At 40.1% G+C, this 15,045-nt stretch overlaps 1 protein-coding gene across 7 annotated transcripts in view; it reads left to right on the top strand.

The window, feature by feature from the left end:
* The window catches only part of ACACA (acetyl-CoA carboxylase alpha), a 279,886-nt gene that overhangs the window by 55,221 nt on the left and 209,620 nt on the right, over window positions 1-15,045 (top strand). For all 7 annotated transcript variants that reach the window (XM_032428663.1, XM_032428660.1, XM_032428658.1 and 4 more), the window contains one exon: window positions 746-998. In XM_032428663.1, the coding sequence (XP_032284554.1) occupies window positions 772-998 (227 nt within the window). In that variant the 5' untranslated portion in view covers window positions 746-771. The remainder of the gene's footprint in view (window positions 1-745; window positions 999-15,045) is intronic.

Raw genomic sequence — 15,045 nt, 5'->3', positions numbered from 1 at the left:
ATAAGAACCTATACCTAGAAAACTAATACTTAATTGGGATCACCCCTCCCTTATTTTAATTATAGATTTTGAATTTGATAGTACATTCATTTTCTCCCTATCGATGTCAGCACATTAGAGCCAAGAGCAGACATTTTTGGATGAATTTTTAACAGATGTAATTGAAGAAAAAACTCATGAGGACAAGTAAAGATTTTCTCTATTAATCAATGTCAATGTATTTTATGTGTATGTATTTATACAAAAATACACATATGTAAAATTCACAACCTCTCACAGTGTACAGTTGGAACGAGGTGATAGTTGTATAGTTTACTCTAAATACCTAGTTTGAAACGACCACCACTCTCTGCAAATCTTTTCCTGCATTTCTCCCTAGTATTGACAACTGAAGTCACAATAGCATGAGCAGCTTTCACCTACTGCAAAGGTTTCTCCATTGATCATAATTATTTCTTGGATATTACCAAATTGATAAAGAGATTGGGAATGGCTTATAGTTTTTTGAGAGAGATTTCTTTGAGGAAGAGGGAGCTGATTTTAATTTTTTAGGCATGGTTATCATGATCTGGATTTTCCTCCCTTGTAGAAAACAGAGGCCCTGAAATAGATAGCCAAAGAAACTAGTTCTCAAACTATATGTTACTTCCAAGTGCCAGCTGTACTATATTAGGTATAATCTATGGTTGTCCTCTGATACAGGTTGTTATCTATAACCTGCTTTTCTCACTCATTTTCTTCATAGCTCTGAGAGCTCATTTTGAAGGAATAATGGATGAACCATCCCCCTTGGCCAAACCTCTGGAGCTGAACCAGCACTCCCGATTCATAATTGGTTCTGTGTCTGAAGATAACTCAGAGGATGAAATTAGCAACCTGGTGAAGCTGGATCTGCTGGAGGAGAAGGAGGGCTCTCTATCACCAGCTTCCGTTGGCTCAGATACACTCTCTGATTTGGGGATCTCCAGCCTACAGGATGGCTTGGCCTTACACATAAGGTAAGACAGAAATTTAATGTTTTACTTATTTAACATGACCTATGGGTTTCACTGATTTTGTTCTGGAAAGAGCAAGAATAATTTTAGCCCAGGTTGTACCACCTTTAACTGCATCACTGGACTTGAAGCTTTTTTTTTTTTTTTAAAGATTTTTTTATTTATCTATTTGACAGAGAGCGAGATAGCGAGAGCAGGAACACAAGCAGGGGGAGTGGGAGAGGGAGAAGCAGGCTTCCCGCTGAGCAGGGAGCCTGACGCGGGGCTCGATCCCAGGGCTCTGAGATCATGACCTGAGCTGAAGGCAGACGCTTAACGACTGAGCCACCCAGGCGCCCCTGGACTTGAAGTTTTGATGAATAAATGTACTTTGCATGAAGTGCAATTTTCAAAGTGTCTTTTCCTAAATGTTCCTCTCAACTTTTTCCTGTTCATTGTACATACTTGGTCTTTTAGTGACGTCTAGTCAGTGAGAGTTAGGTTGAGGAATTTTGGTTTCTGTACTACTTTGACTAATGTTGTAACTGTCTTAATGGTTGATAGGACTTTTGCAGGGTTGGGCAAATTTATAGTAATCGTTCTTTGAACTGCTTTCTCATGTCAGGAAGGTATATACTATTTCTGGCAGGGTTCGTCCTCAATAACAACCTGTGGCAGGAACAAAAGGTTGTTATAGACCTCCCTTTTTCTCTAGAAATGGAATTCTTTATATGTAACCGAGAATGTCAGTGAATAGTAACACTGGATTATTCTTATTTATTGATGTTTGATTATACAACCAGTATGTGATATACTGATCTTTGGTCATTTGCTTTGCATTTCTTGGATTAAAGAGCCTGGATTAGTGGTTCTTGGTTTTCACTGTACATCAGAATCACTTGGTGGAACCTTAAGAAATGAGCCCCATCTATCTCCGGAAATGAGATTCTGATTCATTTGATATTGGCTTGGTTTGGAGCTGGGGCATTTTTTTTTTTTAAACTATCCAGGTGATTCTAATGTACAGCCAGGGTTGAGATGATAGTCTAGCAGAGATAAACAACATTTAGAGTGACTATTGCTGTTATTATCTTGGTGCTTCTATTATTAATGGATCATAAAATAATTAAGCTCCTTTTTATATACTCAAGATATAGACTGTGTAGTAAAATCCCATACCTGCTCTGGCTGAATGTGACTCTTCTGGGACTTTGGGGTCCTTACTTCTGAAAGATGAGGTAGTAAGTGTCGATGGACACCCCCATTTAGCCATGTGGAGGTCAAAAGAAAAGAGTTAAGCCAGTTAATTATGTTTTATGTCACAGATTCCTAGAACTGCAATAAACCTGAGAGATAATGTAGCCTAATGCTTTTTATTTAAGTAGATGAGAGAACTGAGGCCTAAAGAGGGGAAATAACTTGTCTAAGGGTGAATAACCAGAAAACTGGAATTCAAAGTCAGGTGCCCTGATTCCATTTCAGTAACTTTTCTACTCTACTTCCCTGACAGTAAAAGTGTCTTAATTATTTAGCTAGTTTAGACAAAGTTGGTGTTCAGGAGTTGATGAACAAAGATTTCATCTAATCTCTGGGCTAAAAAGATGAATAGAGGGCAGTATTTAGTGGCAGATAAGAGGGGTCAAGTCTTTTTTTTAGGGGTCAAGTCTTTATGTAAATATTTTTTATAACTTTATAGTTCATTTAATGGTTGACCTGAAGGCTAATACTGCTGGTGATATCTTACCCTTTGAGGTCATTTGTAAATGTGTGAGGGTTGTGACTGGTGGGACTACAGGGGATACATTCCAAGACCCCCAGTGGATGCCTGAAACCGCAGATAGTACTCAACCCTCTATATACTGTGTTTTTCCTATACATACGTACCTATGTTAAAGTTTAATTTATAAATTAGGCATGGTAAAAGAGTAACAGTAATAACTAATAATAAAATAGAACAGTTACAACAATATGCTGTAATAAAAGTTATGTGAATGTGGTTTCTCTCTCTCAAAAATCATATATCAATCTCATCCTTCTTGTGATGATGTGGGAGGACAAAATGCTTACGTGATGAAATGAAGCAAGGCGAATGATGTAGGCATTGTGACGTAGCTTTAGGCTACTATTGACCTCATCATGTGTCAGGAGAAGGATCACCTGCTTTTGGACGGCGGTTGACTGTGGGTAACTGAAATCTTGGAACGTGAGACCACAGATAAGGGGGGACTACTACTGTACCCTTGCATTTAAAGGACAGAGGACCGGGGCACCTGGGTGGCTCAGTCGGTTAAGCGTCTGCCTTCGGCTCAGGTCATGATCCCAGGGTCCTGGGATCAAGCCCCACATTGGGCTCCCTGCTCCACGGGAGCCTGCTTCTCCCTCTCCCTTTGCCTACCACTCTGCCTACTTGTGCTCTCTATCTCTGTTAAATAAATAAAATTAAAAAAAAAGACAGAGGACCAATGATTCTAAACCTTCTTCAATGTACTAGATAATCTCACATAGCCAAGAATTGTCCTCAAAATGTCATAATGCCACTGTTGAGAAAGACCGGGTTAAATCTAAATCCTTAAAGCCACAGCACCTTGAGAAATTTGTCCAATTTGAGACCATGTAAAACAGACTATCCATTCGTTGGATTAGGAAATTGTGTTTGGCAATGGTGGCATGAACACCATTATAGGAAACTCAGCCAGTGAATTGCAAGGCAGCTTGTAGTTGCCAAGTTGTTCCCAAAGTTGATGTTTCTTCTTGCAAAGACTGTGTGGTCAGTGGTATGAGTGCCTGAGAATTTTTTTGCAAGCCCTACAGTTGGAAAACTCATGCCCATAGCTCATGGAAGAGCAATGAATTGAAGTGTGATCAGCAGCCTGGGGAGGAGTTCATACCTGCTTCCCAGCTACTGAATGTTCCAAAATAGAACACATGTTTTCCACTGATCCATTTCTTTTTTTTTTTAAAGACTTTTTAAATTTTTTTATTAGAGAGCACAAGCAGGGAGAGAGGCAGGCAGAGGGAGAAGGAGAAGCAGGCTCCCTGCTGAGCAGGGAGCCCAATGTGGGGCTCTATCCTAGGACCCCAGGATCATGACCTGAGCCGAAGGCAGATGCTTAACCGTCTGAGCCACCCAGGCACCCTCCACTGATCCATTTCTAAGTCATTTGTGGATATGGTATCCTTGGGGTTAATTTAAATTGAGTCAGATTCACTTGATATTAGAGAGATCTCTGTTCTTGCATCTGCCACCAGTTAGGTATGTGACCACAGAGAATTCAGAGAAATTACCTCTTTGGACTCATTTTCCTCATCTATGAAAATGAAGATACTGGTTCAGATACTCTTTTTCACTCTTTGAACCCAGAGTTAGAGATTGGTTTAGGATTACCTTCCTGAATGAATAATCTAATCTTTTACAGGCAAGGTGCACTCCTAAGATTAAAGGGGCAGGTGCACTGCTAAGAGGTGTTTATTAGAGGTCATCTAAAACCAAGTAATGTGACTGCCATAGTATAGGATGAGAATGGGCCTCTCAAGTTTAGGGCTTGGTTTTTTATGCTAAATGAGAAGTCTAATGGGCATGTTGGATAGGCAGGAATAGAAAATAGACTGTTACAGAGATGGAGATGACTTGCATCACATATTTTGAGCATCACTGAAGGAAAATCACTTTCTAAGCTTTATGACCTGGGGTACCTGCCTGGCTTAGTCAGTAGAGCATGCAACTTTGAGCTTGGGGTCATGAGTTCAAGCCCCATGTTGGGTATAGAGATAATAAAATCAATCAATCTAAGCTTTACAACCCAAACAAAGCTTTACAACCCAAACATTTGAAAATAATACCCTAAGAAAATAGTTATAGCAAAAAAAAAAGTAGTTATAGCTTGGTGGGACTATATAAGCCTCATTGTAGACACCTGTGCTTTGGCTTATTTTTATTTTTTAATTTTTTTTAAAGATGTTATTTATTTGTTTGACAGAGAGAGACACAGAGAGGGAACACAAGCAGGGGGAGTGGGGGAGGGAGAAGCAGACCTCCCACTGAGCAGGGAGCCTGATGCGGGGCTCGATCCCAGGACCCTGGGACCATGACCTGAGCCGAAGGCAGACGCTTAACGACTGAGCCACCCAGGCGCCCTGTGGCTTTTTATTTTTAGGTAAGATCAGCTAGGGATTGATATATCAGCTAGGCTGATATATTTCTGAACCTCATTATTAATATTTAATTGAATATTTGAGAAGAAAGACCATTGAAGACTGAACGTAGGCATCTTAATTTTAAGAACTTAGGTGTGATTTGGTAGCATATAATAGAGCTATCTAGTTGCATGGATAATGACATCTGTTCCTTGTGGGATGCCACTTGAAGTCAGATTGTTCTGAATATTTACAATGCAGTGTAAATCCAGATCACCCCACAATCATGCTATCAACAAAAGATTGTAATCAGTTTTGTCAACTAGTATGCTGAATTCCTGGTTGAAGTCCAGTTGGAAACAGGTGAGCCCCACAGTTGGGTCTCTCTTAGAGTAGTATGGTTTCTTTAAACCTTTTTTATCCTATAATTCATGTTATAGTATTTGAAACTCCATCTCAGTTTTCCTTTAAACTTCTTAAAATAAATCCCAAAGTATCAAATGGCCAACATTTTATGCTTAGCAAGCATGTTGTTGGTGATTTCATTTGTGAACAATCTGTAATTGCTGTTATTTTTGTATACATAAATCCATCATATGATGCTCTATAGCTGGGTTTAAGACAGTGGTTGCTGCTTTGGTAGGAGAGAGAGATTAAGTTTGCTAAGGAAAGGCTTCTTGAAAGTGAACTACATTACTATCTCCTTTCTGGTCTAGAAAGAAAAGTACTTTATCAATATCTTAGAAAATTTAGAATCCAGATATGTGATTGCCTATGAATTATTATTATTATTATTATTTTTAAAGATTTTATTTATTTATTTGACACAGAGAGAGAGCTAGAGAGGGAACACAAGCAGGGGGAGCAGGAGAGGGAGAAGCAGGCTTCCCGCTGAGCCGGGAGCCCCGATGCAGGGCTCGATCCCAGGACCCTGGGATCATGACCTGAGCCGAAGGCAGACGCTTAACGACTGAGCCACCCAGGTGCCTCGCCTATGAATCATTTTTGATTCTTAAGAAGAATCCAAGTAGAGAGTTTTGAAGCTATTTTGTAATTAGAAATAATCTATAAAGTTTGTCCAATGATACCAGTCATGGAATACAAGCAGATAATATACTGAGTTGGGGATCATCTCCTAGATACCACACTCCTGGTCATAGACCTTTTTTTTCCCTTTTTTCTTTTTTCTTTTTCTTTTTTTCTTTTTTTAAGATTTTATTTATTTATTTGAGAGAGAGAGAATGAGAGAGAGCGAGCACATGAGAGGGGGGAGGGTCAGAGGGAGAAGCAGACTCCCTGCCGAGCAGGGAGCCCGATGTGGGACTCGATCCAGGGACTCCAGGATCATGACCTGAGCCGAAGGCAGTCGCTTAACCAACTGAGCTACCCAGGCGCCCTCCGTTTTTCTTTTTTTTAAAGTAGGCTTCATGCCTAGCGTGGAGCCCATTGCAGGGCTTGAACTCATGACCCTGAGATCAAGACCTGAGCTGAGATCAAGAGTTGGATGTTTAACTGTCTGAGCCACCCAGGCACCCCCTGGTCATAGACTTTTAAAAAACACAAAGAGGGAGGTGGGTGGGGGATGGGTGAAATAGCTGAAGGGAATTAAGAGTACACTTACTGTGATGAGCACTGAATAATGAATAGAGTTATTGAGTCACTATATTGTACACTTGAAACTAATAGAATACTCTACATTTAATTATACTGGCATTTAAAAACATATCATAGAGCTGTATGGACCTTCATCCAGAGGAAATAGCAACGAGGTGAGATTCTGAGAGGATCTGTGAGTGGCTTTCAGCTTTTGCTCCCATTGGGTCAAGAAGGAAATTTAGAAATTTAGGGGACAAGGATAGTGAGAGATAAAGCTGATCTATTGCTGTTACATCCTATCTTACTTTTCACATTATCTGTGAGAATTAGCAATCTTGTTTTCTCAGTGACTAATTACAATAATAGTAATAATAGGTAAGTTCATCAAGGGCTTTACTATATGCTAGACAGTCTGCTGTGCTTTACGTGGAGTTCCATACTTAATTTTTACAACAACCTCATGAGGTAAGTAATGTACTGTCATTGCCCACAATTTATGGATGGGGAACTGAAACACAGATTAAATAATGTGCCCAGGGTCACACAGCTAACTGTCTATTGGATCCAGTCAGAGCCCATACTGTCAGCCACAATGCTAAACGAACCCTGGGTGTAATAGATATGCTTCTGTTCTCTTTGAGCAGTATTCCTCTGATTAAATGTTAACCTTATTAAAAAGATAGAGAAGTCAGGGGCGCATGGGTGGCTCAGGCAGTTAAGCCTCTGACTCCTGGTTTCAGTTGAGGTCATTATATCAGGGTTGTGAGATCGAGTGCCGTGTTCAGTTCTTTTTTTTTTTTTTAAGATTTTATTTATTTGACAGAGACAGACACAGCGAGAGCAGGAACACAAGCAGGGGGAGTGGGAGAGGGAGAAGCAGGCTTCCCGCCGAGCAGGGAGCCCGATGCGGGGCTCAATCTCAGGACTCTGGGATCATGACCTGAGCCGGAGGCGGATGCTTAACGACTGAGCCACCCAGGCGCCCCATCTGAATCCTTTTCTATGCATGTATATGTATGCATTTCTTTCTACTGGAATGAGATCATCCTGTATACACTGTTTTATAATCTGTGCTTTTTTTTGTTGTTGTCAAGAACTCCCAATTTTCTGTTTCAGTAAATTTTCATCTCATTTACTATACCCACCATATTCCAGTTTCTGCCATTGACTCCAAAATGCTGGTTCATCCAAACTCATATCCAATCTAAGACCACACATTGTGTATTCTGTCTCTTAAATTTCCCAATATTGTATTACCACCCCCCTCCTTTTTTGGTGACAGTGCCTAGCCATTTGTTTAAAAGGAATTTAGCAAATCATGAAAGTATATGGCTACTGGTAAGTTTGGTGGTATAGAGAGAAATGGAAGGAAAAATAAAGGATAATTTACCGGGTGCCTGGGTGGCTCAGTTGGTTGGGCGACTGCCTTCAGCTCAGGTCATGATCCTGGAGTCCCGGGATCGGGTCCCGCATCGGGCTCCCTGCTCAGCAGGGAGTCTGCTTCTCCCTCTGACCCTCCCCCCCTCATGTTCTCTCTATCTCATTCTCTCTCTCAAATAAATAAATAAAATCTTAAAAAAAAAAAAGGATAATTTACCATTCTACATTTTTTACAGTTATAGCACTTGTAGCAAAACAATTCAGTGTTGCACTAATGATGATATTTTAATGAATTTTATAATCAAAATGAAAGTGGACATTATAAAATACAGTGTGATTTGATCAAAAGCTATGAAGGACAGAGCTTTTTAGTTTCAGCTGTGTTTGTTTTTATTTGACCTGGAAAGAAATTCTCTTTCCTTTTTAGTCTCTCAGTTTAAACTCATGAGTTTGAAGTGATTTTGTTTAAATCTAATAATGGAGGTGAAGTTAAATAATATCTGCAAAGCTTTTGGGAAAGTAAAATGTGCCGTACTATGTAATATGATATTATTTATTATGAAGGAGTGCTCTTGTGAGGTAAAATTTTTTGACTGGATAAACCTTTTTAAGTCTTTTGCATATTAGCTTAAAACTTGGAAATTTAGATTTGAAAGGCTTTAATGACAGGACACATATACTGTCAATGTTATAATTGAGATGTTGAGAAAAACCGTTATTGAGAGGGCAAGAAATTTCATTTTTCCTTCCTATCTGTGGCTCATCTGTCTCCAAGCTTTAACATGTGAAATAAGGAAAAACTGGCTCCAGTTGAGTTTATATTATGGTTTTGCTTGTAGATGGGCCTGTGAGAGTGTTTTTATGTTTTGGCTTTCTTCACATTTCTCATTCAGCTTCCCTGAGCTTTCTCCCTTCCCCCAGCAGCTTTCCAAACCCTTTACTCTCAATGCTCCTTCCTTGATATTCTGAGGTTCCCAGTTGCCATGGTGCCTCAGAAGTGAGTAGACAGAGAAGGTCATTATGAGATCGGCAACTTGGTACTCTTTTTCTGAAGGCAATAGTTTGCTCTATTTCCCACCCACTCTTTCCATTCAGAAAACAGGAGCTGTCTGTGTATGTATTATAATCTCCAGAGTTTGTTCTATAAACTTAGCTAATTGTAGAAATGAAATTATGAATATGGTAAGTAGGGCTCAGGACGGCCACTTGACGATGTTTATTATTTTTATTCTTCTATTATTTTTTTAATTTATATGACAGAGAGAGAGAGCGAGAGCAGGAACACAAGCAGGGGGAGTAGGAGAGGGAGAAGCAGGCTTCCCGCGGAGCAGGGAGCCCGATGCAGGGCTTGATCCCAGGACGCTGGGATCATGACCTGAGCTGAAGGCAGACACTTAATGACTGAGCCACCCAGGTGCCCCTATTTTTATTCTTCTAGTGTAATGCATACATATAAGTGAAGTTTGCATTTACTACTTAAAACTTTAAAATTATGAGGTATATACTTATTATAGAAAAGTTAGAAATTCAAAAAGCATGAAGGAATAGAAACAATCCAGAATATGATTGTCCGGTGATAATTGCTATTAATATTTAATGTTTCTTTTTGGTAATTTTTACCCCATAAAGATAAATTTCATTAAAAAACACATACATGGGGCGCCTGGGTGGCTCAGTCAGTTAAGCGTCTGCCTTCGGCTCAGGTCATGATCCCAGGGTCCTGGGATCAAGCCCTGCTTCGGGCTCCTTGCTCTGTGGGAAATCTGCTTCTCCCTCTCCCACTCCCCCTGCTTGTGTTCCCTCTCTTGCTGTGTCTCTCTGTCAAATAAATAAATAAAATCTTAAAAAAAAAACCAAAACCACATACATGGATGATATCATAATGAATACACAGCTCTATTATTTGCTTTTTTTCATAAAACAGCATTTTCTCATGTCATTAAAAGTCTTTTGAGAGGGGGAAATCGGAGGGGGAGACGAACCATGAGAGACTATGGACTCTGAGAAACAAACTGGGGGTTCTGGAGGGGAGGAGGGTGGGGGGATGGGTTAGCCTGGTGATGGGTATTAAAGAGGGCACTTTCTGCATGGAGCACTGGGTGTTATGCACAAACAATGAATCATGGAACACTACATCAAAAACTAATGATGTTATGTATGGTGATTAACATAACATAATAAAATTAAATTAAAAAAAAGTCTTTTGTAAGCTTCATTTGTTTTAGCTTTTCATTTTGAAATAATTTTAGATTTACAGAAGAGTTACAAAGACAGCAGAGTTCCTGTGTATCCTTCACTCACCTTCTGCTACTATTAGTATTTTCCATAATCATAGTACATTTATCTAGAGTTGTCAGATGTACCAAGTAAAAATATACGATGCTTAGTTAATTTTGAATTTCAGATAAACAGTGAATAATTGTATAAAAATACTAAATACTACAAATACTGCATTAGACATACTTTTGTAAAAAATTATTTGTGTTTGCCTGAAATGCAAAATTTAAATGGGCATTCCGTATTTTATCTAGCAACCCTGTATTTATTAAAATTAAGTAGTTAACATTGGTGCAATACTTTAAAGCAAACTACAGACTTTGTTTGGTTTTCAGCTCTCTCTCCACCCTCACTAAGAGAGATCTACTGGACAATTCTAATTCCTGAGTTTTTCCAGAGTGCTAACCTGGAATCATGCTTGTTTCTAAGTGGCTTTCCCTACCGTAGGCCCTTTGGTCTCAAGGCGGTTACTTCTTGACCATCCACTTTCTGTTTTCTGCAATTTTTTGACGTCTGTATTTGTTAGGGACTCCTCTTTAATTTTCTTTGTTCTTATGTCTTTATGCCTCTTTTATTATTTTATCGTCATTTTTGTGTGATTTTTGGCAGAGAACAGTAATACACCAGTGCTCTGACAGTCTGTTACTGTCACCTGGTAGTTCCATCAGCTTCTTACTCTATTGCTGTCGGCTTCTGCTTCTACCACTTCTCTGAAACTACACTTAGAAAACTCACCGGTGACCTCCTCGTGGGCAGAATTTGACAGTGTTGACTTTTCACTCATTCTTGAAACTACTCCTTATGTTTTATTAACATTCTCTCCCAATTCACCTTTCTGACCCTTCCCTCTCAGGTTCTTGAATAGACTTGGCTTTTTTCCCATGACACTTAATTGTTGATTTTCTGCAAAACTTCCTGGCTGTAGCCCTCTTCTGTTAGGCTACATCCTCTCTTTTGATCTATCTTAATTAACAGCACTGCCATTTCTCTGGTCTCCCGAGCCAGAAATATGGGTGTTATGCAAGATTCCTCTCTCCTCCACCCTTCATACCTAATTAGGTATGCTTATTGATGCTGTACCCCAATAATTTTTTTAAGATTTTATTTATTAGAGAGAGAGAAAGAACAAGTGGGGTGGAGGGGCAGAGGGAGAGGGAGAAGCAGACTCCCCGCTGAGCAGGGAGCTCATTGTGGGGCTCGATCCCAGGACCCTGGGTTCATGACCTGAACCGAAGGTAGATGCTTAACCAACTGAGCCACCCAGGTGCCCCACCCCAATAATTCTTGAATCCATTCCCTTCTTTCCATTGCTACTGCCATTGTATTTGCTTTTATTACTTGTTTGGATTATGGCAATAGTATTTTAGCTCTTCTCCAATCTCTTTCACCTGTCAGTATAATAAGCTCTACATGGTCATTGGAATCTTTCTAAAAGGTAAACTGATCATCTCATGGCATTACTTCAGTGGGTCCCTTTTACCAATAGGATATATTAGTGTCTAACCAAACATTGTGCCAGGTTCTTTTTTTTTTTCTTAAGATTTTATTTGAGAGAGAGAGAGAGCACGAGCAGGGGTAGGGGCGGAGGGAGAGGGAGAAGCAGGCTTCCCGCTGAGCAGGGAGCCCAATGTGGGGCTCGATCCCAGGACTCTGGGATCATAACCTGAGCCGAAAACAGACGCTTAATGACTGAGCCACCCAGGCACCCCCATTGTGCCAGGTTCTTAACAATATTTCCAATACGAGAGTTTTCATCATTGTTATGGTGGGCTTGTTGAGATCTGTAAGGGTTAATAATGTCTCAGATTTGTTTGAACTGGGTTTTGAAAGAATGAACAGAAAACGGGCAAGCAACAGAGATAAGTATATATATAGCAGGAACATTAGTGATGGTAGGGTTGACAACATGTGCGAAGTACCAGATGGAGACATCTAGCATGTTCAGGCGATTATAAATCATTGAGTATTACCGTAATGTAAGGGAGACAGGGTGTTGAGTGTCGTGGAAGAAGGGGTGGGTAAGAAAGAGGTGAGATCATTAAGCATCTTGCCTGTCACACTAAAGACATATATAAAATGGAAAACAGTATTTAGATTTGGCTGTGCAACAGAGTCATCTGTGGAGCTTTAAAAAACTATGCATTCCTAAGCCCTGTCCCAGGCTGCTTAAATTACAGTTTCTGGGCACAGAGCTCAACAGTCTACATGCTAATACTCTCCAGGTGAATCTGATATGAAACCTGAGCCGAGAACCACTTTCTCAGAGTTTAGAACAGTGCCTGGCATATAGCGTATGCTTAATAAATGTTTGTTGCCTTGAAATTAAAGTTGTGCAAGTAGATTAGATCATTGTGAGGGAGAGGATATAGGTAGAAGGGAAATGTGTCTTATGGAAATGTCTACCTTGAGATGGAAGGAAGGAGGAAAAAGGAGACAGGAAGTATCCGTGTGGAAGGAGAAAGAAAACCAAAGAAAAGATAATTTTAAGGTGGAAGATGCAACATAGAGTGTTGAAAAGAGCTAAAAGAGATAAAAAACTGAGACAAAGCCCTGGAGTTACTACACGGGAGGATCTTGGAGTGAACAACTTTAGTAGATGGCAAGAGATTAAATAGGGAAGAAATGGTAAAGGAGTAGTAATGTCAACAGTATGTACCCTTTTAAGAAATTGATGGCAAGGAAGAAAATAGAGCAGTTACTTGAGGGGGTAGTAGGCTGTCTCTCTTGGCCTCCCCTGCTATGTTTTCTTACTGGAATGCCCTTCCCCTGACTGTTGAAAATTCCATTCATCTTTTCAGGTCATCACTTTTAAGGATCTTTCTCGAACTCAGTCTGTGCTGTGAAACTTTTCTTATTCTTTCCCCTATTTTATTTTTCTCTTCTGGTTATTTGGTGGTTATTTGGCCTTTCATTTTTCACAACAACAATTGCATTGTTTCTTCATTGTCCTTAAACCAAAAGTTCCCCCTAAGTTAGCCCCTGTCCCTTCTAGACACACTTTGAATTTGTAACTTTGTGTCCTATTTCATTGAGAAAATAGAAACTGTCACACCAGAAATTCTTCCTTCCAACACCTCATTTCAAATTTACTTGTATCTCTACTCACATTCTCATTTTTCCTTCTTGTTATAAGGACTTCTCAAGATCCTCCCTCCTTTGGTCATCCTCTTCTTTACAGTTTTTTAATTTATCTATTTATTTAAAATATTTTATTTAGGGGCGCCTGGGTGGCTCAGTCGTTAAGCATCTGCCTTCGGCTCAGGTCATGATCCCAGGGTCCTGGGATCGAGCCCTGCGTCGGGCTCCCTGCTCTCTGTCAAATAAATAACATCTTTAAAAAATAAATAAATAAAATATTTCATTTATTTATTTGACAGAGAGAAAGAGAAATAGCAAGAGCAGGAGCACAAGCAGGGGGAGTGGGGGAGGGAGAAGCAGGCTTCCCGCGGAGCAGGGAGCCCGACGCAGGGCTCGATCCCAGGACCCTGGGATCATGACCTGAGCCAAAGGCAGGTGCTTAACGACTGAGCCACCCAGGTGCCCCACCTTCTTTACATTTTAAACATCCCATTTTCTACTAAATCATTCCTGTTGGCATTCAGGCATGCTCTGATGACTCCCGTCTTTATAAAATCCTTCTTTGATAGACACACTCCGTTTGGACCACTGCCCTGATTATCTGCCCCACGTCATGGCCAAGATTTTCAGAAGAACTCCTACTTCCTTGTCTCCCATTCCTTCTTCAAGCTGCACTAGTGTATACTCTGCTCCTGAAACTGCTCACGTTAAAAATCACCAGTGACTATTGTATTGCTAAATTCAGTGGGTGCTTCTCAGTTCTCATCCTTTCAGGTCTCTCAATAGATGACTACTTTTTCCTTGAAACACACCCTTCTCTTTTCTGCTGAAAACCATGCTTTTTTATCTTTCCTCCTATGTCCCTGGTACTCTGTCTAATCTGCTTTGCAAGCTCTTCCTTTTTCATGTTACTTCCAACAATTAGTCCTGCTTGGTCCTGGGCCTTCTTTTCCTTTTACTTGGTATACATTTTCTTCCTGTATAATCTCATCGCTTTGCTACTGTGTATATGCCAGTGACTCCCATTATTTATGATATCCATCTCATACCTATCTTCTGAGCTGATTTGTTATGTTCAACTATATATGTAGTGTCTTCACTTGAATGTGAATAGACATGAACTGTTTTTTTTTTTTTTTTAAAGTAAGCTCTATGTGTAATGTGGGGCTTGAACTCACGACCCCAAGATCAAGACTGGTATGCTCTACTGACTGAGCCAGCCAGGCACCCCTAGACCTGAGCTCTTGATTTCCCCCTATTCTCAATAAATTTGATCCTTGTATAATCTTCCACATCTTACTGATAAATATCGCCTCTGGTCACTTGGCTTAAGTCAGAAACCTGGGGAATCGTACTTCATTTCTGTTGATTCTGTCCCCAGTATTTACTTCAGTACATTCACTTGCCATCACCTTAGTTTAAGCCTTAGCCCCTCAACTTTGTTTGGACTACTAGAATGGTCGCTTAACTGGATGCTCTGCCTCCTGATTTCCCGTTGTTGGCACTTAGCATGAGATAGTAAATAAATTCACAGCTTGGCTCCTGGGCCCCTGAATGATCTGACTTGTCAGCTTCAGTGTGTTGATAGTGCTTCACCCATACTGGG

The sequence above is a fragment of the Phoca vitulina genome, unplaced genomic scaffold (assembly GCF_004348235.1).
Source record: "Phoca vitulina isolate PV1807 unplaced genomic scaffold, GSC_HSeal_1.0 scaffold40, whole genome shotgun sequence".
Taxonomy (NCBI): domain Eukaryota; kingdom Metazoa; phylum Chordata; class Mammalia; order Carnivora; family Phocidae; genus Phoca; species Phoca vitulina.
This window is presented reverse-complemented; position numbering and strand designations above follow the sequence as displayed.